The following is a 24,649-nucleotide window of genomic DNA, read 5'->3' on the forward strand; positions in this document are numbered from 1 at the left end:
CATGGTGGTTTTGGGACGTTGAACCCCACATATCAATCATTGAATCTTGCAGTTCAGCAACTTCCTAACTGCAGTGATGTAGAAACGTGCGGTCAGTCACGGCGGAGTTCGACGCAGATGAAAAAAAAAAAACTGCTTTCTAAGACTCTTAGCGGTTTTTTTTTTCTTAAATTACGCGTACTGGAGAAATCGCGCGCATCAGCGGTCTTGTTTCAAGTGTTGAAACAAACGCGAAAGCGCCGATTACTGCAACTTCAAATAACGAGTGGGTAGCACACGCGAGCAAAAGGTTTTTTGGCAGTTGTGACAGCTGCGTGGCAGTCGTTAATGTATCAGGGGAGCCCGTTACTTTTCTTGGGTGGCTTGGTTTGCGCGCGAAAAAAGAAAAAGAGAGAAATGGTTTCGAAAGGCGCAGATTTCTCTCTCTTTACACGAACGGCGTCTTTTGCAACGGCGCCGTTCCAAGAAATATTCTCTCGGGAGCGTAGAAAGGCGCGTCGTGAATCACGTCTGCCTGCGTGACAGGGAAGCATGTTTTCCCCAATTCCGGCGCCGAGCAGCAAGCACCACAAACACTCCGTCCCTCTTCCATCCTCCGTCCTCCGTCTCCCTCTCCTTCTTTTCTCGACGGCGAGAAAGTCTCACACGTGGTGCATAAGGTTCCCGCACAACAGACGAAAAGGGCGCGAAAAATAATTGCCTTTCGTTGGGCGCCCACGTTTGGTGCACCTGTTTTTCGGAGGCGACGACCGAGCTTCCCTTCGACTGCGTAGTTAGCACTAATACAAGAGCTGAAAGAGCATAAAAATGAAAGGAAACGTTACAGTTAGGGGAAAAGCGCGCCCTTTTCCGCCTTCCGCTCGGAATATCGTTACGTTGCCCTCTCTCACTCCTCCTCTCGGCCTTTTCGGCAGTGCCAGACCCCTCGGAAATCGGAGGTTCCCCTCGAGCGAAACGCGGCCCGTCTTGGTTAAGAGAAAAGAAACGGTGTCGAGTTCTCCCCGCCTGTTAATGGTCTTTCTCTTCTGACTTCGACTTGTCTTCTTGTGACACGCTACGTTCAACTCACACAATCTCTCCCGCACCTCCTTTCCTGCAGCGTCAGGTGATTAGCCTGCTTGGTTGAGCGTGGTGGCGTCGCAGTCTGATATGGGAAAGAACGAAAATGGTGTCGAGTTACTCCTCTTAGTTGTGCTCTCTTTCTCTCTTTTCGACTCCTACTGTCTCCTCTCGACCCATCTGCCTTCCCCGCCCTACGCCATCATTCACGGTCCCCTCTTCCCGCCTTCGTCCTCTTCTTCGTCTCTTTCGTCCGTTTGTCACGTGATCGAGCATGCACGAGTGTGCTCCAGTTAAACACGTGGCGAACACGTTGTAGAAAATGCGGCAGCCGCAAAGAAAACTATTGCTCCTCAACCCAGTCCCTGCACCTCCTGCTCTGAAGTAGGATCTGTCCAAGTTGCGAAGGTCAATCTCCTGCTGGTATAGGCCCTGCTGCGCTCCCTTTCATCTCTAATGCTTGCGGCTTCCGTTAGAAGAAGAGCTTTCTTCTCTGCGGGTGATCTTGACCGAAAAGCGCTCTCGCATCTTACAGCGCAGATTGGGAAAGAGACGGGGGTGGGTACTCGCGCCCAAGAACACTCGACGTTCCCAATTTTGGCATCGTTGACGAAAACCATCATGCTGCCACCGGGGTCTAAGGCCTGCTACCTTCTTGCTCACTCCGACATTCGCTTCCCCCTCCCCTTCTTCAATTAATCCACCACACAAGCCGGAACATGTGCCGCATGCGTGCGGAGCGGTTGCCAATATAGTAGCCAACGGGGCACACCATCCCTTTACGAACGCGTGGCCGCAATGGCTTTATGTTTGACAGGCCTGAAGAGAACGAGCTCTTGAAGAGAGTAAGAAAGAGAGACGCAGATGGGTGTAAAGGGGAGTGAAGAATGTGGCGTTTGCGGTCACTCTCTCCGGAAGGAAGAAAGGAAGGCGTGTCTCGAAATCCCGAGAGGCTGGAGAACCACGCTTCTTCTTCCCCCTCCTCGCGAGCTCACTGTCGCCTCGGCTCGAAATCTAAACTCCAGGAGCCGCTTCTCCTGCTTTTGCGCTGGCCGCGTCTTGGGGGCCATGATACTCATTTCTGCGTTTGGAGACGAAGAACAGGAAGCCCGTCGCAGAAGCGGGGAGGGAGTGAAATAGAAGGACGGTTTAGGAATAGCAAGGCCGCCGTGTTTGTGCGGCGAGCAGCTTAAGAGAATGAGAAAAAGAAAGGGAGTGATGTGGCTGGGGGGCTTGTATGGCGAGGCATTGAAAAGGAGGGTCGAGGCGCCTGCTATAGTGTGTGTATGTGGGAGGGGGGAGGGAGGTTCTGCGGCGTAAAGTGGGGCGTATACTACACGTGTGGTGGGCACTGCTGTAAAACAAAAGTAAAGAAGGACAAACGCAGAAACTAAAAGCTTTGCAGTCAAGAAAGAGAGCAGCGCCGTTTAGGGGGGGGGGGGGGCGTTATTTTGACTGCTCTTCTTTCGATCGGTGGTGTTAGGGCCTGCTGTTTGACGGTGAACAAGGCACCCCCGTAAGCGTCTCCCCACCCCCATGTTTGTAGTGCTGGCCGGAAAGGCGGTGTTTCCTCCGTGCGTCTGCTACTCTACCGCGCATCTCTCTCTCTTTTTCCTCACCCCCGCTGATCCCTGACCTCCTCTAGATCCTGGACCGCAGCTTCGCTCTAGTCGCCGTGTTCATCTCTTGTTGCTTCTTTCTGTTTCTCTCAGTCGTATGATGTTTTTTTTTCTATAGAGAAGAGAAGGAGGAGGTGCTGTTTATACAGAGCAGAATGGACCACGTGTAGAAACAAAAGAGGGCAAGAAAGAGAAAAAGGTCATACGCACTGCAGCAGACCTTCGGGAGAAAGTAAAACGAGAAGCGCAGTGATGTTCGTAGGCAGCGGTTTTCAGTTGCCTTCAGTTGCTTTTTTCTCTTGGTTGCCTCTTTCTTCCGGCAATCGGACGTTTTACTTGCCCCGCTTCTCCTACCCCCCCCCCCCCCCCCCAACGACATGTCTCTTTCTCTGCTACAACTCATTTCTAGAAACCACGCATTGCCGCGCACCCGCTGTGTAGCGAAGACACCCCCCACTTTCCTCCTCTCCTGCGGGATCACCACGATTTGACTATTCATTTGTTTTCGTCGCTAATCTTCGGCCGCACTTTTCTTTTTCGGCCATCACTTGTGCAGGGCTATCCTCGCAGCTGATGCTCCTGGTTCCCTGAAGGAGCGGACGAGTGCTCTACGAACCTGTTCCCCGAGGCGGCAACGTTCAAACTCCGAGCCTTCTCCCATCCACGAGGGGTGGTGTTCGTTCTGCGTGTTCGTCAGCCCGAGCAACCGGCGTCGAAACGACCTGCCTGTGAGCACGATGCGGGAGAGCTGAGACTCGTGCTGCCGCTGATGCTGCTTCTCCTGTCACCTTACGAGAAGCGTGAGGACAGTGCGCGCATGTCCTAAGTGTCTCGTGTTCCGAGGAGTATTGAATGGAGACAGTGATAGCCATGAGGTTGTGCACGAAGCCCGGAACTTTGCTCCTCCTGGTGGTGGCATGCTTCACGGTGTTCAACGTGGCGCCGCCGTTCTTCGTCCGGGCGTCCCGCGTCGAACTGAAAGAGAATGGCTACACCGGCATCGTGGTTGCTCTGTCGGCCAGGCTTCAGGGGAACGTCGCCGGCCGCCAGCTCATCCCGCCGCTTGAGGTCAGTACCTGACGTCGGTCTTGCACGTTTTCACAGTTATTGCGCAGCTGCACCAAAACGCTAGGCGGGAAGATTCCAGCATGCAATGTCGAATGGACACTCATAGGCGGGCACTCGGTTCCTCTTCAGGGGTCGGGCGGGGGAGGGGTTGAAGGTTTGTGGCGGCGTCCCCAGCCTATTATTTAATGTATGTGGCTGACTTGGCGTCACCTTAGGCGAATACGTGAAGGAGCCTGTGATGTTTTGTTTTTGTTTCAGAGCTCTGTTGTTGTTGATTTCGCCATCACGCGTTCAAAATTAGGAGAGATAAGACAGCTCAATGCCTCATTTTCAAATTTCGCACCAAAACTACGGCGCGCGTTTGCGAGTCCAACGTCCCGGACTTTATAAAGTCTTCTTCTTCTGCTTCTTCTTCTTCTTCTTCTTCTTCTTCTTCTTCTTCTTCTTCTTCTTCTTCTTCTTCTTATTATTATTATTATTATTATTATTATTATTATTATTATTATTATTATTATTATTATTATTATTTCTACGTACTGTGTACATTCATGACAACCCTTTGATGTACTAAAGTCCGATTTGAGTGATATTTCTTATAGACGGTAAAAACAACAAATACATTTTTGAAGCCTGTAATCGTTGTTGGTGGAGGCTGAAATATATATATATATATATATATATATATATATATATATATATATATATATATATATATTATCATTTCGGTTGGAGGTAAGTGTAATACACCAGTGGAGTTCTCGTATATGCCCGTACACGTTGTGCACATATACATACTGATTGCCACAGTAAGAAGGTCAAATGACGTGATCATTAGATTTTGCATCATCATGATCGTTTTATGCATGGGGAATCGCACGTTAAAGGGACGTATCCAACAAGTCATAGCACACCACTCTGGCGTTGGCACAAAATTAAGGTTGTCACTGCTTCAAAAGTTTCAGTGAACATTGTTAGTGGCCTGAGAAATGAGAAAGAAGCGGCATTCTCATTTCTCTTGCAAGCACTTCTGGTCGAGCGCTTCGGTTTTCTGGATGTTCAAAAATATTTTTCTAAAAAAATACAAGTACAAAATTTACAGTTCCGCTGGAAGGTAAAAGTTACAATGAATACGTGTACTATCGGAGCCTAAGCCGACTTAACATCAGGACCAATTCTATATATCGTATATTAATTAAAATAATAGAATGTATTCTTCAAATGAGCTGGCCGTTTTCTTGTCAGCCGTTGGTACGGTTACGACACCTGGTGTAGAAGATCTCAACCACGCATCTCTTCCTTTGTGGCCTCCGAGATTCGCACCGGCAGTGCGATGAAGCAAAAGGAAGGTTAACTCACGGATTAAATCAAGGTGGCGAACATCGAGATGCGAATGCCTTTGCGAGACACCTACATCAAGAATAAAAATTTCCTCATTTTTTTTTTTCATTTTGTCACTCCAGAAGGCGTTGTCTTAGATACTTCCTCTAAAAACCTATTGGCAACAAACTGACACACGACGTGATAGAAATAAACGTCAGAGCTATTTGCGTGCTCGCAATAGTGCTTGCCGGCTCACTCAAAGGTCACGCGTTCGATCTTGACCTTAGCGGTCATATTTCGATGTAGGTGAAACCCTAGAGAGGGCCGTGTACTGTGTGATGTCACTGCACGCCAAAGAGCAAGAAACGATCGAAATTTCCGCAGCCGTCTACTATAGACGGCGTATAATGATATCCTGTTTTGGAACCAGATATGATTCTCAAAGGTACGAATTATTTCCCTGCTCTCACAGTGCCAGGACGCGTTTTTCTTGTCACACTTCGTTGTGCCTCACATGCGCATGTGAGCACCTTATCTTTTTGCCAGGAGATCGAAAAACAAGATAACCTAATTGGCCACGCGTTTACTCTTCGCAAAGCTGCATGTAGCTAACAAACTCTGCGCAGATTTCGCGAGCGCCTATCCTGGATAAATCAATTTATTGAGGCCGCGATCATTAGAATATGCGCCTGTTTTACATAACGTTCGGGTACCGTGCCGCAGGGTTCACTGTAGCCTTATCGGATAGCTGAAACGTGTACGACCAATGTTGGAAGGCAATACTTGGGTTAGCGGCCGCAATCAGTGCCTGTTTTTTTTTTTTTTTGTTTACAGCCTTCCTTTTATGGTTCTATGTTGTAACTTACGTTTCTGTTTTGAATTCGAAATAATATTTTGTCGGAACCATTTCTCCCGGCCCGCGTGATTTCGTTTCGATTGCAAGACTTCGCCGATCGGCTTCGGTTCACACGTAACACAGGCATTTCAGCATACAAATGATACACATGCACACCCGTTGGAGGAGCGACCCATAGGGGGTTGGGAGGGGTACAACTCTCAACCTAGAATTTCTTAATATTGCATGTGTGACGTGCACCTGTACACGCATGCTCGAAGATTTATAAAGGGCGGTTGACTCCCCTCCTCCCGGAAAAGATTACTGCTCACGCCCCTGGTCCCGCCGTGGTGGAGCAGTTGTAACGGTGCTCAGCTATATAATGACCCCAAGGTCACGGGGTTGATCCCGGCTGCGGTGGTCACTTTTCGATAGAGGCCGAATGGTAGAGGACCGTGTACCACGTGGTGTCGGTGCACGCTAAAGCACACCAGATGATAAAAAATTTTCCGGAGCCCTCGTGCTTCAGAATGAAATCGTGTTTTGACACGTTAAACACCGGGCATTTTTGTGGCTATCGCCTTGATATACACCAATCATACATTACACATTAGGGACTAGAGCATTCATGGTAACCAACAACGGCGAGTGTTTCCACCTAATCTGCGTACAACAGTCTTAGTCGTGGTCGGAATATCAGCATGGTGCTATATAGACGAGCTCCCGGTTGCAGTTAGGAGCTGAAATAAATGAAACGAGAGACAGCGCGGGTTATAGTTGAATTTCGGCTGATAAACTATAAGGGTCTTTTTGCCGCCAGACGCGGCGGTGGCGACGCTCTATATAGACCACGCTCGCCGACTGGTAATTGTATCCCGTTGTCTTGTCGCCGCACACCCGGCCGACACACAGACGCGTGCACGCGTGCGGCACGAGGCTTGCGAGAAAAGGAGGGTGGAATCCTAATTAGATAACGAATCTCGTTCCGTGACTGTCCCGCATTAAGACCAGCCGAGAAGAGGATGGGGAGGAATGGAGGGGGGACGTGGAAAGTGGCCACGTGCATGTGGGCACAGCGCGGACTGTTGTGCCTGGCCATGCATTGTCGCATATACATAGTATAGCGCGTTCGTCGGCAGTGTGTGCTCGCGAGCGTTTTCTTAGAAGCAGCGCAGAGAAAGCGAGAAAGCAAAAAAAAAAAGAAGAAGAAAACGAAATAGCGGTGTGCCTTTTCTTTGCCCGTGTTCCGGTGGACGGGAAAGAAAGTCCCGATGCGAAATATAGGTCGCACGAAGAACAGCCGCGAGGAAGGACGGACCCGCTGAGAGTGAGTGCGTGCGCGTGCACGCACGTGTCGCACGCTCTCGTGCCTTTCACGCGCAGCTTGGGCCACTCCGAGTTTGGGACGTGCCGTGTTTGCATATGAGTGGGCCTGCTTTGTTTCGTCCGCGCCCTTCCAAATGGAGGCGAGACGTTGGCCAGTCTTGAAACCTCCTTTGTTTCGGCGCTCCACTGCCGCGTTATTGTGTAATCTGGCGCCTCGCTCGTTACTGCGGCGATGCTCTGTGAAGGGGCTGTAGTTTGCCCGCTGGTGTATAGACGGAGCAGAGAAAGGCGCGAGTGTGCCAGAAGGGTGGCGATGCCAGCGGCGGTACTCCGTCGTTTCCGGGAATGAAAAGTGAAACGAAGGGGAGAAGGAGATTTCGGCTGGCCGGTGCTCCTTCCGGCGAAAGTTTCGCCCTTACGGTGTGCGCCGGAGCCTATAGCGAGCCTATGCACAAGAATTTCGTCTGTCTTACCGCGCCATCTTTTGTCTCTATCGGCGCGTGTTTGTGAAAACGGAGCAGTGAGAACAGTGACAGTGTGTGGTCTCCTCTTCCTTGTTGTCTTCCTCCCTCCACATCTTCCGGCTTATTTTTTTTTCTCCATCAACAAGCGTTGTTTCTCTCTTGGATGCAGTGGTGGCTAACAATGTTACCGTATATATCACCCCCTTCCTAACTTGTAACACATGGCGCCATTCAACAAACACACCAACAGGAGACGTGTGCATACATATAAGTGTTCACGCTCTCACAAAGGCGGTACTTGTGTAGGTTGTGATGCAGAAGAGAAAAAAGACTCAAGCTCAAATATATGCTGCCCGATTCCATACTATCACATAAAAAAAACGTCATAATACGGTATACGGATCAATAATATAGAATCATCTGGATTACATTTGCCTTTGTAGGCGTTCAAACGTGTTCGTTAACTGCTGATTTGCTTCGCAAGTTGAGCCCTCCTTGCCTCATACCGAGTTCGTGCGCGCACCCATTTCAAGATTAATTGATCCTCTACCACATGTTTTCTTTTCACTATCGGTTCGCGTGATAGTTTGCATGTCCTATTTTAGAACGCAAAACTTTTCTTGCCAGCGAGTATTAGCTCGGGAAATGCTAGCTTTTTTTGCGTGCTTATATCTGACTCCCACTAGTAGGCTGCATATGAAACACTTGTTTACGTCGCTCAGATTGTCTTCGCATTCAATACGTTAACGAAACTCCTCGCAGTATGCATGACATTCGCAAAGCGCAAACGTAGCTCTGTGGCCAAACACTCGCTTTTCCCGCAGAATTCTTGGATTCGATTTCAACTTAAATCAAACAATTTTATTGTTTAGTAACTTACATCTATTCTGAAATCTTGCTCAAGGACAACGTCGATTTTTCGCTCGATATCAAGGACGTCGACACCGGATTTGTCTGGGAACAACAAGATATTTGGCGCTGTGGTGCAGAGGTACAATGAGAAACTTTTTTTTTCAAAGGTGGTAAAGGGCGGTCACCTTCCTGAGTTCAGGGGGAGCACGCCCTGGAAATGGTCATTTTTCGTTCTTAATGACATGGTGAAAAGTTTCGGCGGGGGTGGGGGGGGGGAAGCACGGGTATCGTGTACCACCCCCTGGCTACGCCGCTGCTTTCGCGTTAAAACGGCAAGGCTTCTCCATGAATCGCTTCACATTCAGAGAACATTTAGGGCACTTTATCTCAAGTCGGGCCATAGACTTCATAATATATTCAATGCTTACCTCTCATCACAATGCCTGTAAAATTAACGCCATTCAAAAACGTTTAATTCATTGCAGCAATGCCCTCCCCCATACCCCTTCCACGCACTTGGGCCAAAACGTCTTTCTTCGTTTGAAACACTGACCGACCCTCGTTATTTTCCTCCACTTCCTTTCCCGCCACTTTCCCTTTCGGGACGCACGGAAAGACCGCAGCGTAGAAATCCCCAAATGTTCCGCTAAGCCCCGCAAGAAAACACGGTGACCGTGCCGTTATGGATGGCGCTGTCCGGCGCCCTTTGGTCAGCTCCGGGGACAGCGAGATTCATTCTTTCCGGTCAGGGCGCATCAGTTTTTGTGTTCTTTTATTTTTGGACGCGCCAACGAAGCCAGCTGCTTCTGGCGCCGGCGTGCTTCGACGTATGTGGCCTGCATCCTTCTCGCGTACATGCGAATGCACGGCCATCAGTTCTCGGCGAAGTATATGTTTTCGCCTTTACATGTAGAGGCCCGACGATGAAGGCAGGGCCGTTTCTCATCGATGCGCCGACTCAATGACGCTTGCTCCGAACGAATTAACTCGTTTCGGCCAGTGAGCTACGCGGGCCGCGGCGTCGGGGCGTATGTAAGCGGGGATGTGGAAGGCGTTAAAAGGCGCGTGATTGGTGGGAGAAAAAAAAAAAAGGTGCATCCATTAGTGTGGCAGCAGGAATGCTTTGGGCCATTTCGCGTCTGCCTTTGCGTGTACCGGAGGCGCTTTATTTTGGTGTCCGAAATGAAGTTAAGCGATAAATGAGAATCGAAACGCGAGAAACTGTGCAATTTGGTAGTGACCCCGTGTTAAATGTCAGTTTTCATCCTTTTCTTCACTACGCGTAGTTTGAGGTGAAGTGATCACCATCCAGGTGTGTCGGATTCACAGAACTTAACTTTCGTAAACGCTTCTCCCCATCGGTCCACCGGCTTCGTTGTTGATTCGTCCTACAGTGACTGGCGGAAATTTTAAGGAGTCTCAGATATTTTCATGCCACTGTAGACAGCACCACCGCCTATTTCCCTCCTCTCTGTCCAGTCCTTGGGTCCACCCGTACCCCAGAGCAGTTGGACGTCACCCTTCGCGATGGTGCCACAGAATTCTTTCGGTCGTTCGTTCTGCTGGCCCGGACTGTCGTAGAGGTCTCCATAGGTGTTCCGGAATAGAGATCCTCCCCATTTTTTTTGAAATTTTGTAATAAGAGGTTTCCACAATCGTCGTCGTCATCATCGAAACAAGTGACTTGAACTGAATGTCACGTGTGACATCTATGATGGACTGGTAGCGTCACTTTCAACTCTGCTTCTGTCAATATAGTAATGCTAGAATATAGTGGGAACCGTGGAGCGTCCCAGCTTGGGCACAGCAGCCAACCACCGACAGTGGCAAAATAGTGACACATATATGTGACACCGCAACGCCATGCAGAATCTCAACTTTTTATTCAGAATTATCGCGGCGCAATGGCATCAAACGAGACGTTTCTGTTCACATCACGTGAATATGCCTCATGTGACGGCGGCCGAAACTTACCCTGCAGCGCTCTTCATGGTACGGAAACACGCTGTCTGTATACCTTAATTATCATCTCTACACGATGCATTCCATCCTTTACTCTACATGCCCTGTTGACCCATGCTGTCTGTGAAATGTCATTTGATCATTATTAATAACCTTGGTGCTGTTAAGTCCAGGCCACACGTACGTGTTACAACGCAACCGGCGCGTGGCGTGTAGACTCGACTTCCCCTTCATGTCTCCGTAAAGAGAGGACGCGGCGCCTTATCACTCACGCCAAGCGCTGATGCGCCAAAACGCGTACGTATCGCCAGAGCTTTACCACTCTGCCCACTTTTTTAAAGACGATAGTCTTTCTTGAGGACCTTCGACGCAAAAATTTTGCTCTGGCTGTTTGTCTGTATGCCTGTACATTTGTCTGTTTGTTCATTCTTAACCGCATCAGGTACTTGAAACGACTGACCCCATCTGCAGCGCCCACCAATGTTGCTTAAGATTCAGCGTTCATACTTGTGCAATTGTCAATTAAAAAGCAATTATTGCGTATGTCTGGGGCACCATAACAACACGTATATATTCTGCATGTGCGTCGTTCACCAGAAAAAGGCATAAATAAGTAATTTTAAGGACCGTGGTGCTTATCACGCTGCGCTGACCATGCAACGCTTCCACGAAAAGGCGAGTGTTTCCAACGCATTGCTAAGACGAGACGGTGGTGGCACCTACCCGTCGCCTTGCGTTGTACACCTTGTTACCTCTGAGACGGGCGCGTACACCTGTCTCAGAGCCTAGCGCATCGTTTTCCAAGAAAACTGCCAGATGGCGCTCATGTCTCACATGTGACGTGACTTGATGCGCTCGTTCGCCTCCGCTGCACGCTCGAGGCACTCAAACGTAGCGCCTCCAGAATACCATTCACCGTTTTTCTTGCGCAGGACATCAAATAAATTGTTCACTCCCTCCTTACGCAAGACTATCGTCTTTCGAGGACATTTGCAGATTAACATGCAGATACGGGGCAAATTTTTTGTTCTAATTCTTTACATGTGAGATTGTGAAGTATATATAGTCAACCTGCTCTAAAGACATGTTTTTACCAAAGCAGTTTGTTTTTACGATAGCCACTATGAAATAAAATCTTTTTTTTTAATTTGGAAGTTAAGGAGGAGCGGAAATAAGGTTTCTTTTTCATTCCATTCCAAGGAGGAGCGTGTAATTTCACAGGGGAACGTTTTATTACCCTTTGAATTCTTCGCTGCAATGAGGCTATCTTGAAATAGAAGAAGAAGAAAGAATATCTGCAAAAACGTGGGATGTGTGGAATGGCCTTCGTCACCGGAGTAATTATCACTTCATTTGGATTGCCCCTAATCGGGGTTGTAAATGAACTATCCCAAATAGCCTAACCTCCGTACTCGTCTCTCTTTCTTTTTTTTCTCGCCCTAATTTGACCAAGGGTAGTGTTACGATTGAACAGAATAATAGTTTATCAAAAAAGCCCGATGGAAGTGCGATTTCCAGAGCAAATAAAATAACCTTCCGGGATTTCTTTTGGGATCTCCCCCTTCCTTCTGAGTTAAAAAGTAAAAGAAAAAGCAATACACACGCACACATGCAAATTCAAAAACTAGTTATTGTCTTATTGTCCCCGTAGTTTCTCGTTAATTCTCTGGGGACATATAAGCGAAAGACATGGGCTCAAATGAGACTGTTGGTATCGGAAGGAAAAAGGCACTTCTTGAACTGAGCGGGAAACATCGTTTTATATCTCACCGAAGTGTCTTCTTTTCTTTCTTTATTTATTTATTTCTTTCTTTCTTTCTTTCTTTCTTTCTTTCTTTCTTTCTTTCTTTTTTTCTTTCTTCTTTCTTTCTTTCCTTCATTCTTCTTTCTTTCTTTCTTTCTTTCAGGCATTTTTTCTTCGGCGTTTCAACTCAAACACCTTGAATATTCGGGCTCCCTCTAAAGCGGGAGATCGGAACGACACTGCCGAGTGAATGTGATTATATTGAAAGCTTGTTAATTGATTTCACCTTCTCATGCCTGCACGTACAATTTATGACTCATATTTCATTCGGATGTACACTCGGGTGAATACATCTACCCGTCATGGGCAAGTTTATTTTTCGCTGAGCTCATTTCCATGGTGGATATGTTGGCGTCAGTGCTTTATTAACGAGATTACTTGTTTTGTTTCTGTAACTTGTGCTGCCAATTGTTCGATTGCAATACGCTTTTGTGTTTAGAGATGAACATTTGTTTCAAGACTGGGAGAGAAGTCTATATATAGCTTATCTTTATTTTCAATTGCGTTAAAATGAGAATCGATATGACATTTAGTTCAATGACAAAATGGGGTTCTAATAAAGTTGGCTTGTGTGTTATAACGTGCCAAATCGACGAAATCATTATGACGTACGCCGCAATTGAGGGATTCGAAAAACTTCGACCATTTCGCTTTTCTTTTCTTCCAAGTTCACCTACTCAAATGCAATCACCGTGACGGGGATCGAACCCGGGACAGTCGAGCCAGAGGTGGAGCATCGTAACATATTTGCACCGCGGGGGAACCATTCGAAATATTTATGATATGCAAATATTAGAGTAGAGCCTTCTATTATGACGACGGTGGTTACTGCAGTGCACTCGAAGGCAGCGAAGAACGAACCGAATTTATTTGTTTCGAAAAATTAATGACACAGGCTGAATTTTAGCCTGAATGGCTTTCTAAGACAGGCTTCAGTGATCAAGTAGCGTGATTGGGATGATTATTGTGATGTCTGTGCCCGACTGTGGAAGGTACTTTAGTGTCACGCTCACAGGTGTGCTACGCGAAGAGAATGGACACGAGACACCATATGCAAATACTCAAATTGAGGTTGTAATTGGTAATACACCATGAACATAACAGCTTCATACAAACATCAAAATGCAAATGACACGTTGAACGAGATAGACAACTCAATTCACCAAACACAGTAATCTTCTCAATGAAAAGTATGAGACAGTGCATACAGAACAATAGCTCACAGATTATTGTCCATCCTTCGACGCAATGCAGTGATGACCAATGTTCTTTGGTCGTTGGCTTTCCAGTGGTGGTTTGCAGCTCCCAATCAATGTTTACGACGACTGTGACCAACGGAGTTGTTGATATCAACGCTTGGCCTCGCGCCTAGTTGCGGACCGCTTCGTCCGCGCGTGCCTGTTAGCGCCCGCCAGATCCGAACTTCAGCGTGGCTCTCCTCCAACTGACGCTCTCTGCCCTGCGGTCAACCGACACCAGCCCAGGGCGCTGCCCTTACTGGTTGGTCCCATATAATGCCACACGCGTGGTGCCGGAGCACTTCTGTATAAGTCTGTCTGTTGCTTGAATTCGGACTGTCTGGAGACGGTCTTCGAAATCGCGTCTGTTGGGACGATTGCGTCTAGCTTCTGCATTGCGGGCAAGCATCTTGTGTCTTCTAGGAAAGCACTCCAATCGCTACACCGACAAAATCAGTGCTATTATGTTATTTGAACCAGAAAAAAAAAATGAATGCTTATGTACTAGGTACAGACGGCTAGCTAGCCAGCGAAGCTCTAAAGTTCGGCTTGGATTGACCTAGGTGTCTACACTGTCACCTTCTGTCTTTTTTTCTCTATTCTTTTCCTCCCCTTTCCTCCTCCCCCTGCCATGCCGCGGTGGTCTAGTGGCTAAGGTACTCGGCTGCTGACTCGAAGGTCGCCGGTTCGTCCCGGTTGTGGCGGTCACACTTCAGCGAAAGCGAAATGCTTGAGGCCCATGTACTGCGTGACGACAGCGCAGGTTAAAGCACACCAGGAGATAGAAATTTCTGGAGCCCTCCACTACAGCGTCCCTCGGAAGCATATTGTGGTTTCGGGACGCAAATGCTCAGATATTACTGTTAATTCACGCTGCGTTGGGCATCGTTCCAAAGTGTATGCGTGCTGACCGAAACCTGTAGAGAAACGACTTCAAGCGCGGAAACCCTCCGATGTATCATGCAGTATGATTCACCCGCGCGCGCGTTCTCACCGAGATCGCCACGTTATCCCGCCTACTAACCATAAACAACGTCGGCGTAAGAAATCCCGTGCGCCTCAGCCTGTCATGTGTTGGCTGCTAGAAGAGACGACTTCGCTCGCAAAATCGACTTTTCTAACCTATACGGGCACTGTCATACAAACGGCATTGAGTCGTTACAAAGAAGAGGGGGAAAAATCAATAAATGAACCGCTTATTCAATCGGTCGACTGGGGGCACGGACAGTGTTGCTTTTCGGGAGGTCAGCCGAAAAGAAAAGATCGCCTCGGCGTCGTTATTATACGGGAGTCCACGCGCGATTCGGCTGGTAGCTCTGTAGAGCGATCGCTGTTCGGTACACTGTATATAAGGACCGCTTTTCCGCGGTCGCTAAAGGCGCTCTTGATGGGGATCTCAGAAGCTTCCATAAAGGGGCTGTATACGAGTACCGGTCGACGGGCTGAAGGGGTGAGAGGGTTTTGGGAGAGAAAGAGGGGGGGGTGCAATGTTGGTAGCGAGAGAGTGATACTTGGTTTTGCCAGGGCAACTCATGAATGAGTCGATCGGAGTCCGCGAGTCGATATATATATACACTTGACCATTCGTGCCCGGAGGTTCCTCGCCTTTGCTTGCTTGTCTCTTTTCCCCCCATATCCTCTGCTACGTCTCTCTTTCTTTCTACTGCATCCTCTCCCTTTCTCGGGTTATTTGCAGAATCGCAATTTACGGCTCGCTGGAGACTCGTTGACAGAATGGCGGAACGGCCGCATAAACGCGCCGCTTCCATCGCTTCTCCGATTCCTCTCTTGCGGAACCACTTGGGGACGAAGCGAGAGCCGAGCAGTGCTTTAGGGATGTTTTTATTTATTTTTTTCTATCGTCGAGTGGTCGGTCGGGAATTTGGTTGCGACCGCTCGCGAGCCCTTACAACATATACGGGAAAAAACGCGCCCGTGGTGGTTATCGGCCCTATATAAAACGCGAATCAGGTGGCCTTGGTCGTTTGCTCGCTGGCTTGAGATGCCTACTGCGCGTGGTTCCGTCATTCCTCTATAGAACGACCGCCTTACGCGTCTTGCGTATGCTGAAACGCTCTTCTACTGCATGTATGCCGCCCGACGCAGATGGTGTAGCTAGGAATGTTCTGCAGTGGCGCGCTGGCCGGCCTGACGTTGTTGCCGTGTCATTTATTGTGATCCTATGGCAACCAGTTGAATCTAACAGACAATTGGGCGATAGGAATTTGTAGAACGTAGGACGCGTAATTCCAAGATTGTCTGTTCGGATCCTATCAGCACAAATGTTGATTTTTCGTCCCCATCAGTTCATTTCAATCAAGGTCATAAGTGCTGCAATACACTAACAGACATCAAATAATATTCACTATTGTTTCATTTCTGTAACTTTAAGCTGGAATTATTTTGTTGTCTCTGAGAAAAAATTGAGCTCATAAATAAAAAAAAAGTACACTCTCTCATAGCCTCCTGTGGTAACCGCATATATTCTGCGTGAGGGGGGATAGATAACCAAGGTATCCTCTAAGTACAAAGACTTACGCTATCGAGGAGAAGAAGAGAGAAGGCTAATGGACTGCGAGTATTCCGTGCCTCAGGTCTGAAAACACCGGTCTTAATGTCTCAAATGACGTAGGGGAAAAAGGGAACCCAATTGACGTTCACCACATGTAGTAGTATACATTTAATGCAAGGGGAGTTGCCGGCATTAACGAGCCGGGGAATCTTGGACTTTTTTACTCGCCCTATGCAGTGAGCCACCGCAGCGGTTGCGTGGTGGCTCACTGCATAGGGTGAGTAAAACAAGGCGTCTGCGTACTACTACGGTGTGTGGCTAGTACGGCAGAACCAATGCATTTTTTTCTTGTGCAAGTTCTTCGAGTGTAGGGGCAGTGTCTCCCGCAACGCATTACGTGAAATGTCCGTGAGGCGAACGCATGATAACGCTTTCGTTGAGCTATTTCAATCTCTAGCGCCGTTTAGAATTGAAGGAAGGAAAATAGAGGGGAAAAAAAGGCAGGGAGGTTAACCAGCCTATAGGCAGCTGGTTTGCTACCCTGCGCATGGGACAGGGATGGGGGAGATGAAAGAAGCGTACTAAGAAACGTATGCGGTAGTACGTATAAAGAGTAGTGGACGTGTTTGCTCGCGAAGCTGTCCACAGTCGCGAGTCGCGAAACACTAGAGGTATTTATCGTGTGATATGCGTGTGTGCACATTGAAATCGGTGCATTCAATGCCGACGGGAAGACCACTAGTACCTTCAACTGGTTGTTTACTTCACTAGCGTAAGCAAGTGAGCGACAATTGTGTGTTTTTTTTAAATAAAATAAAAAAGAAACGCAGCCTCATTGAGGTCGCAATATGTAGAGTATCACTATTGAAAAACCTACGTTACGTCGTTACAGACGGCATTCAAAGAGATATTGAAAAAAAAAAGTCGTTTCAAAGAAATTACATACAGAGAAAAACATGGAACGAGCGGGAACGAATGCAATATACTCGCGGCTCTGAACCACCGTATACGCTCGAATATTCTTGCTCGCAAATGCGGTTGCTACGGAAGCACTGAACTTCAGCTAAGGCGTAGCGAAAAAGATATGAAAATGCTAAAGAGAGTTGCGCGAAGTAAAAAAAAATGTTTAACGACTTCGTTGCTTGTCGGTCCGGGTAAAAAAGTCTGAAGAAAAGAAGAAGAAAAAAACACTCAGCACATGGTCCCGCACCGGAGTGCCGTCTTGCGGAGAAGAAATGAAGCAGAAGAACGCAGACACGCAGAAGAAAAAAGGAAGTCTTAGAGTACGAAAGAAGGGGAGAACGAGCGAAACGACAAACGCGGAATGAGTACTGCACCTAGCTAGCGAGCATAAGAGTGAGTTTGAGTCGGAGCGGTGCACTTAACCCTCATGCATGCGAGATTTGCACGGCAGCCCCCTTTTTACCTGGAGGCGTGTTTTTGCCGCAGCGCTTTCGTCCACCGCGCGCTCGCTTTTTGGAGCACCTCTCCTTCTGCCGGTCATCGCGTTTGCAGCAGGCAGGATGGCCGTATTGCCACGGTAGTATGGCCACTGAAGCAACAAGACGGCTGGCTTTTCTGAACGCTGCCGGCAAAATGGACCGGCCGGTTCCGTGTAGGGCTAGTTTCTTCGTAGCATCCGAACAGAGTGTTTTCTCTCTCACTCTCTCTCACTCTCTCTCACTCTCTCTCACTAAAAAGAGGTGGCGCCTTCCCTTTTGCCGTAGTACGTAGTTGCAGTTACCGCGGCTGCTACTATGTACTCCCTCTATGGTTGCGAGCAGAACCGGTGCGCGGTAGATATGCCGCCGCAGCAACGGAGTCGGTGGCGGATGCGTCGGCAGTGGCTTCTTCCTTTTATTTTTTTTTTTACTTTTTGTTCTGCGGCTGGAGCAAATCTGGTTTTATTGCCGCCTTGCCTGGCTGGACTCGTAGCTGTAAAAAAAACAGAGAGCTCGCGGGGCTGAGCGCGAGCGAGCGTGTGCGCGGTTTGCCGTCATAAAACCGGAGAAAACGGTTCCCACAAACAGCCCCCTCCCCCCCCCCTTCCATGTATAGCGCCACTTCGTGGTCCCACCATCGTCGTTCGGGTTGGGGAACTCTACCGCGAACTCATCCTCCGACCAGGACCCGACGAGGCCGACTTCTTCTCCTACCTCATCCGCTCCACACTCGGCGGCGTTTCGTCGCGTTGGAGAGCTGAGATAAACGTTGAGGAAAGGGAGAGAGAAGAGAAACTCTTTCTCATTTTACGGGCTCGATGCTCTTACTTATCCATTCATTTCTCTGGAAACACCTCGCCTCTTTCGTCGATTCGTGGTGACGCAAATAAAAAGAAGCTTTTGAAAGCGTCCGCAAGTGGTGTGGGGTTTTTGTAGTCCAAGCCGCATGCGGTCCTCGCGGGCCCTGCTCGGCTGGGAAGTTGAGCTGCTTTTCACCGGGGATTCAAAATTTTTCTTTAATGTCTCGGACAAATAATTCTGAAAGGCCTCCTGAGGGGTCTTTCACCACTTGCTCCTACGAGAGCACAGAGCGCGCCGAAAACCCTGAGCTCCGTGTTATAGCCCGCGTCTCGGATATCTCTCGGCATACGCTAAAGTTTAAAAAAACCTTCCGGAATAGCGGGCCATTTCAGAGAGCAAAGTGGATCTGCGCTTTCTTTCTGTCTCTCTGTATCGTTTCCTCGTTGTTTCGTTCTTGCTTGTGATTTGTTATTTCGTTCATTTTGTCTTTCCTTGAATGGCTTCGTTCTTTGGGAATCAGTAGAACGCGAGGATGTACGAATTGCAGGCTCTAGAAATTTCTACGTTGGCTGTGTAACTGTGCAGTGGGCTTCTGCCACGCCCATTAATTTTTCAAAGATGCCTAATGGAAGCCAAGAAGGGAAAGACTCTGTTTGCTTACTGCGGCAAGCTTTGGCCGACACTGTACAAAGTCGCAAGAAGGATTGAGTTTTTTTTTTTTTTCGCTGGTTTAGCAGTTGCTTGCGTAAACTTTGATATAGAAGCGCCGGACGGTAGATCTAGAAAAGAAAAAAAAAACGAAACTGGTCTTTTATATTACGGGCCCCCTTGCACTCATCTTGCCTCAACCATGACAAAATGCATGCAGAGGTCTTAACTAACGTGAAGTAAAGTAAGGGGCAGGAGAGAGAGAAAAAAGAAAAAAAAAGAGTCGATCGAGGTTATCACTAACCGTAAGCCAATCAGAAAAAAATTACAGCATATCCAGTGAGGGAATGATGATCAGTGGGGCGAAGCGTCCGTCAGCCCGTCCAGGCTTCCATCCGTCCGTCCGTTCGTTCTTGCTTCCATCCGTCCGCGCGACCATCAGTGCGTCAATTCATGCGTCCATCCGTCTCTCCGTGCGTCCGTCCGTGAGTCCATCCATCCGTCCGGGAATCCGTCCGTTCGTGCATCCATCCGTTCATACGTCCACACGCCCATCCATCCGTCAGTCCGTCGGCTTGTCTGTCTGTCCGTCCGTCCGTGCGTCCGTCCGTGCGTCCGTCTGTGTGCTCATCTGGCAAACCCTTCAAGTACCGGCATCTCCCATTTCACAACCCCTGTGTCATATACCCGCTCTAGAGCGAGTATGTGCCACCGGTGGCTACGTTCATAATACCAAGAGTTCTTACCTGCGGGCAAACGCTCTTTATTGGACATCGTGAACTCGTACACAGCATAATTTTTGTCAACAGGGCCTTATCAAGTGTGAGGCCTACGGGACGGCTTTATGCTCTCCCATAGTATAGAGTAACCAAGTACTCTGAATTGTCACCCACTATTTCTGAACACAGAACCTCACAAATTATTAACTCGATAACGTTAAACAGTTTGTTTTGATTAATTATGTCGTCGGTGTCAGCGTGGATGGTTGTGAGCTAAAAATCAGCGTTGTCCGTGACCGAAAAATTTGTAAGCATGCAAATAAATTGAGTAACTATTTTCGGCTCTTGTGGGAATCGAATCCAGGCATTCTACGTGACGAGCACGTGTTCTACCACAGAGCCATGCTATAGATTGAAAGTGCTTCAAAAAAAAAAAAAAAATCTAGGCGTCCTATGAACGCGTGTAATATTGCATGGCAGAAGTGCATAATCGCGCCAAGCGTCCGAACATTCGAACTGCGCAATGAGTGGGCGCTTTAAAGGCACACTCGCTCGAAAGCCCTCAGAAATATTTATCATGATTATCAGCAACATCATCAACAAACTGTGCTGGCACGCGGGGCACTTTACGTAAGCTTTGTAGCAACTTCACTGGTTTTCAAAAGTAAAAACTAGAATCAGGACGTGGCCCCACCGCGGTGGTCTAGTGGCTAAGGTACTCGGCTGCTGACCCGCAGGGCGCGGGTTCAAATCCCGGCTGCGGCGGCTGCATTTCCGATGGAGGCGGAAATGTTGTAGGCCCGTGTGCTCAGATTTGGGTGCACGTTAAAGAACCCCAGGTGGTCGAAATTTCCGGAGCCCTCCACTACGGCGTCTCTCATAATCATATAGTGGTTTTGGGACGTTAAACCCCACATATCAATCAATCAGAATCAGGACGTAACAGGCACTTCGGAACTGTAGTGATGGTGTACCATTGAAGATGACAATTATTATTATTATTATTATTATCAGTTCATTTGAGCAGAGACTGTTCAGCAGAGCACCACCAACACAATAGACGGTCGCTTCACGGCTATAGGGCACCTCTCCCACGCCGCGTTGTCGGTGTTCGGTTCTGCATATATATTACGCGCGTGTCTGTATCCGCCGAAACTAAAGGCACGCCGGACCCATATATACCTCTATCATCTCGCGTCAAAGCGCGTTTGCTCCCCCACCTCTTTCCCCCTCTCGCCTAACACGCGGTGGGATCGTCGGACCGTGGCTTGCACCCACTTCCTCGTCCGCCTTACTTCCTTTCCACCGACGGTGGCCGCATCCGGCCGGAAGTAGCCACCGCAGCGAGACGGCCACGCATGTATGTCTAGCGCGCATACACGAGGCCACACACGCGAACGACGATAGAAGAGTGCAGTGTTGTTGGAAAGTGTGGTTTGCGCAGGCTAGCGGACCTCGGCTGTTGAAACGAGGGACCGCAAAGAGATCTGCAGACGTATTCGGGCATCACGAACTTTTAACTTCGACGCAAAAAATTTGATCTGTCTGTCTGTCTGTCTGTCTGTACATTTGTCTGTTTGTCCAGTCTTAACGGTACCGGGTACTTGAAATGGCCGACCCCATCCGCAGCGCCTACCAATGTTGCTCAAGATTGAGCGTTGTTCATACTTGTGCAATTGTCATATAAAAGCAATTATTGCACATGTCTGGGCACCATAACCACACGTATATATTCTACATGTGCGCCTATTACTAGAGAAGGCATACCTAAGTAATTTTAAGTACCGTAGCGCTTATCACGCTGCGCTGATCATGCTACGCTTGCATGAAAGGGCGAGTGTTTCCAACGCTTTGCTAAGACGAGACGGTGGTGGCACTTACCCGTCGCCTTGCGTTCTACACCTAATCACCTCTGAGACGGGCGCACACACTCATCTCAGAGCCGCGCGCTTCGTTTTCCAAGAAAACTGCCAGATGGCGCACATGTCTCACGTGTCACAGGACTTGATGCGCTCGTTTGCCTCCGCTGCACGCTCGAGGCGCAGCGCCTCCAGAATACCATTCACCAATTTTCTTGCGCAGAACATCAAATAAATATTTTGTTCAATCTCTCCACACGCAAGACTATCGTCTTTCGACGACATTTGCAGATTAGCAAGCAGATACGCGGCCAATTTTTTTTTTGTTGATAAGCGTGAACTTCTTTTACGCACCATAACGTACGTAAGTACTATAGAGCACACCCTCTATTTTCTTAATAACATCGCGCGAGCATCGATATGGTTGTTTTCTGATATCGCCGAGAAGTATAGCACGATCAGCGATGTGTCACACATGATCGTGCACATAAGGCTGAGGTTCTATAAGCATCAATAAGCAAACAGTGTAGCACAGATCACTTGCAGTCAGCTACGGTGGATCACCAGTTACGGTGCTCGACTGCTGATCACAAAGTTCTGGGCTCGATCTCAGCCGCGGTGGTCTCATTTTGGTGGAAGCGAAACGGTAAAGGCTCGGCTACCATGCGATGTCAGTGCACAGGACGGTCGAAATTTGCGGAGCCCTTCGTTACGGCGCCCCTCATAATCGTGTGAGGCTTTTGGGGGGTAAAACATCCAATTTTATTATTACAGGTCACTCGCATACATGGTGTGCGCTTTTGCGTTACGTGGCAAATACCGTTCTTTCTCGCCTATATTGCGTGCCGCCATGTCCAGGGGTCAACGCATGTGCGATATTATATATATATAAATAAGAAAATGGTAGCACGTGAACACTTTAGGGAAGAAGCCACTTTGTACAGGGTCGACCAGATTTAAAGTGAGCTCCTTGCTTGTATTCAAGCTGACGAAACTCGCTCGGTTATTAAACTTCGCGAGCGAATTGTCCATTAGAAAGACGTATAATCGCAGTGTCTATAAGCACAACGATAATTTTCCCGATTATGTATTCAACATTTGCTTTTACGATGTCTTGAATAGTAATGAGGTTTTCACCTTCGATATCGACGACCCTGCACTTAAATGTCTATTAATAGTCCTTTTATTATGTATAAAGGATGGTGCGACATAGAAGCTCCTTCTGAAAAAAAAAAAAACTCGAGAAGATAAAACACAGAAAACGAAAAGTAGCTGAAGAACGGTGTTAGATACTGTACAACTCGTCTTCTGTTAAGCAATACTTTCACCGGACATACAGAATACGCCCAGCCACATACTAAGTGCCACATTAGTTCTCTTTTGCGTTTAAAGAACGGCCGCTTTGGCGCTTCGCTCTCACTTGTTTGAATCCTTAAATCGGAGCTATACATTGATACGGGCAGATTAAAATGTGGTTTTGTGCGTTTCAATAGTCACAACGATAAAATTGATTCGTTATAAGATTTACGCTCTGTCTTTTCCGATGGGAGCTCAAACGCCATGAAAGATTTCCGCTCTGTCTTTTGCGATGGGAGCTCAAATGCCGTGAACGCCATGAAGTGAAAGAAAGAAAAAGAAGATAACCGAATGAAGAGAAAGAGTACGATATGATTGGTCAAGTCGGTGCTATGGAGAAATTAGATTAGGAACAGCCTTGTCAGGGTCAATCAAGTAAGATAGTATAATGCTACTGCGACTACAAAGAAGAAATAAATGATTTTGGGACCAATATAATATTGTTTCTTCATAGTGAGTTCCTGATGTTGTTTCTGTTGGAAGGCTCTGCAGACTAAAAAAAAACAAAAAAAAACGCATGACGCTTCTAGTTTGTAGTCACAGGTACAGTCTATTACTTTCAAGGATCGCCAAGATTGTGACTTCTCATCAATCATTCGCACCCTGCTTTTAACCCACTCGCATGCCTCCAGTGACAACCCGCTATGATCTCGCTCTACTCGTCTTCTCTCTCTGCTCGTTGACGTGTATGAGCTAACATGCCCTAGTCTTCGAAGTGCCCTGCTTCTCTAGGCACACTTTTTTTTCTGTATCCCGTCACGTGCCCGTTTCTCGACCAGCTGCGCATGTTGCTCTTTGAAAACAGCAACGAACTACCTTATATTTCAATGGTCCAACTTGCGAGATGGTACGGCTTATGCACATTGCCATTACAATGACTCAAACAACCCGTTTGCTCATTTTCTTGCACGTTTTGCTATGTAGTGTTTTTTCCTCTCTTTTAGTAGAGAAGCATTTCTTACTCGGGCCTATGTCCCGTGGCGTAGGCGTCCACACCCACACTACGCATGCGCAACTCTCCTCCTTCTCTCTCTCCCGGAACAGCTGGACGTTACTCTCTGCACTTGTCTGCCACCCTGCCTGTCGCCTCGCAACGCCGACACAGGCAGCGTCTGCTAGTAGATTTCTCGATTACAAAAAACAACAACAAAAAAACGACTCCTCACGCTGCAACACCGTTCACTGGCCAGGGCCTTGACCAAGGTAGTGCCAGTGGGAGGTTTCACCTGTGCGTTGTGAGCAATCAAAAATTCGCAGCCTGTGCGTTAACTAAAAGCAGATCGCGGGTCTCTGTGTCCAAACGAATTCTTCTGTCTCTCACTGCCCATTAGCGGCGATCGGCATGTTCCAGTAGCAAACACTTGTCCATCACTGCGTGCTTTGCAGCCTCCCCGAGTTTCTCTCCTGCGCGACGGTGCAGTGAGCGTCAAGGCCGCCGCCAGTGCGGGCGTTAGCACCCACTGCTTTGCATCTACACATGGTTTTCTTTAGCGGGAGCTAGGGTAATTTTTGTTTGTGTTTACGTGAGATCTTGTATGTGTAACGGTTTGGTTTTGAACTGCTTTTCGCTGTTGCATTGTATCTAGGGGCTGTGGTCTAGTTATGCTGTCTATGATCTCTTTTGTCACTGTATTTTCTTGAGGCAGAAATTATTAGACGAAGGTAGAAAGTTTTGGTGAGGCCAGATACGCATCCGTGTACCCGCAATCACAAGGCAAGCATTGTATCCACACGGCTATCCAGAAATGCTAGCAGAGTCTGGTAT

The 24,649-nt window shown here is 48.0% G+C and overlaps 2 protein-coding genes across 2 annotated transcripts in view; both read left to right on the top strand.

Annotated features, from left to right (window-relative positions):
• Nucleotides 1–3,430, top strand: part of LOC142817484 (uncharacterized) — a 200,934-nt gene extending 197,504 nt beyond the window's left edge. Inside the window, exon 4 of the mRNA XM_075894499.1 lies at nucleotides 3,235–3,430. Within this exon, the coding sequence (XP_075750614.1) occupies nucleotides 3,235–3,430 (196 nt within the window). The remainder of the gene's footprint in view (nucleotides 1–3,234) is intronic.
• A 100-nt stretch (nucleotides 3,431–3,530) lies between these two features.
• The window catches only part of LOC119173875 (calcium-activated chloride channel regulator 2), a 387,319-nt gene continuing 366,200 nt past the window's right edge, over nucleotides 3,531–24,649 (top strand). Inside the window, exon 1 of the mRNA XM_037424657.2 lies at nucleotides 3,531–3,746. Within this exon, the coding sequence (XP_037280554.2) occupies nucleotides 3,531–3,746 (216 nt within the window). The remainder of the gene's footprint in view (nucleotides 3,747–24,649) is intronic.

This window comes from Rhipicephalus microplus, chromosome 5 (genome assembly GCF_043290135.1).
Source record: "Rhipicephalus microplus isolate Deutch F79 chromosome 5, USDA_Rmic, whole genome shotgun sequence".
NCBI classification, from domain to species: Eukaryota; Metazoa; Arthropoda; class Arachnida; order Ixodida; family Ixodidae; genus Rhipicephalus; species Rhipicephalus microplus.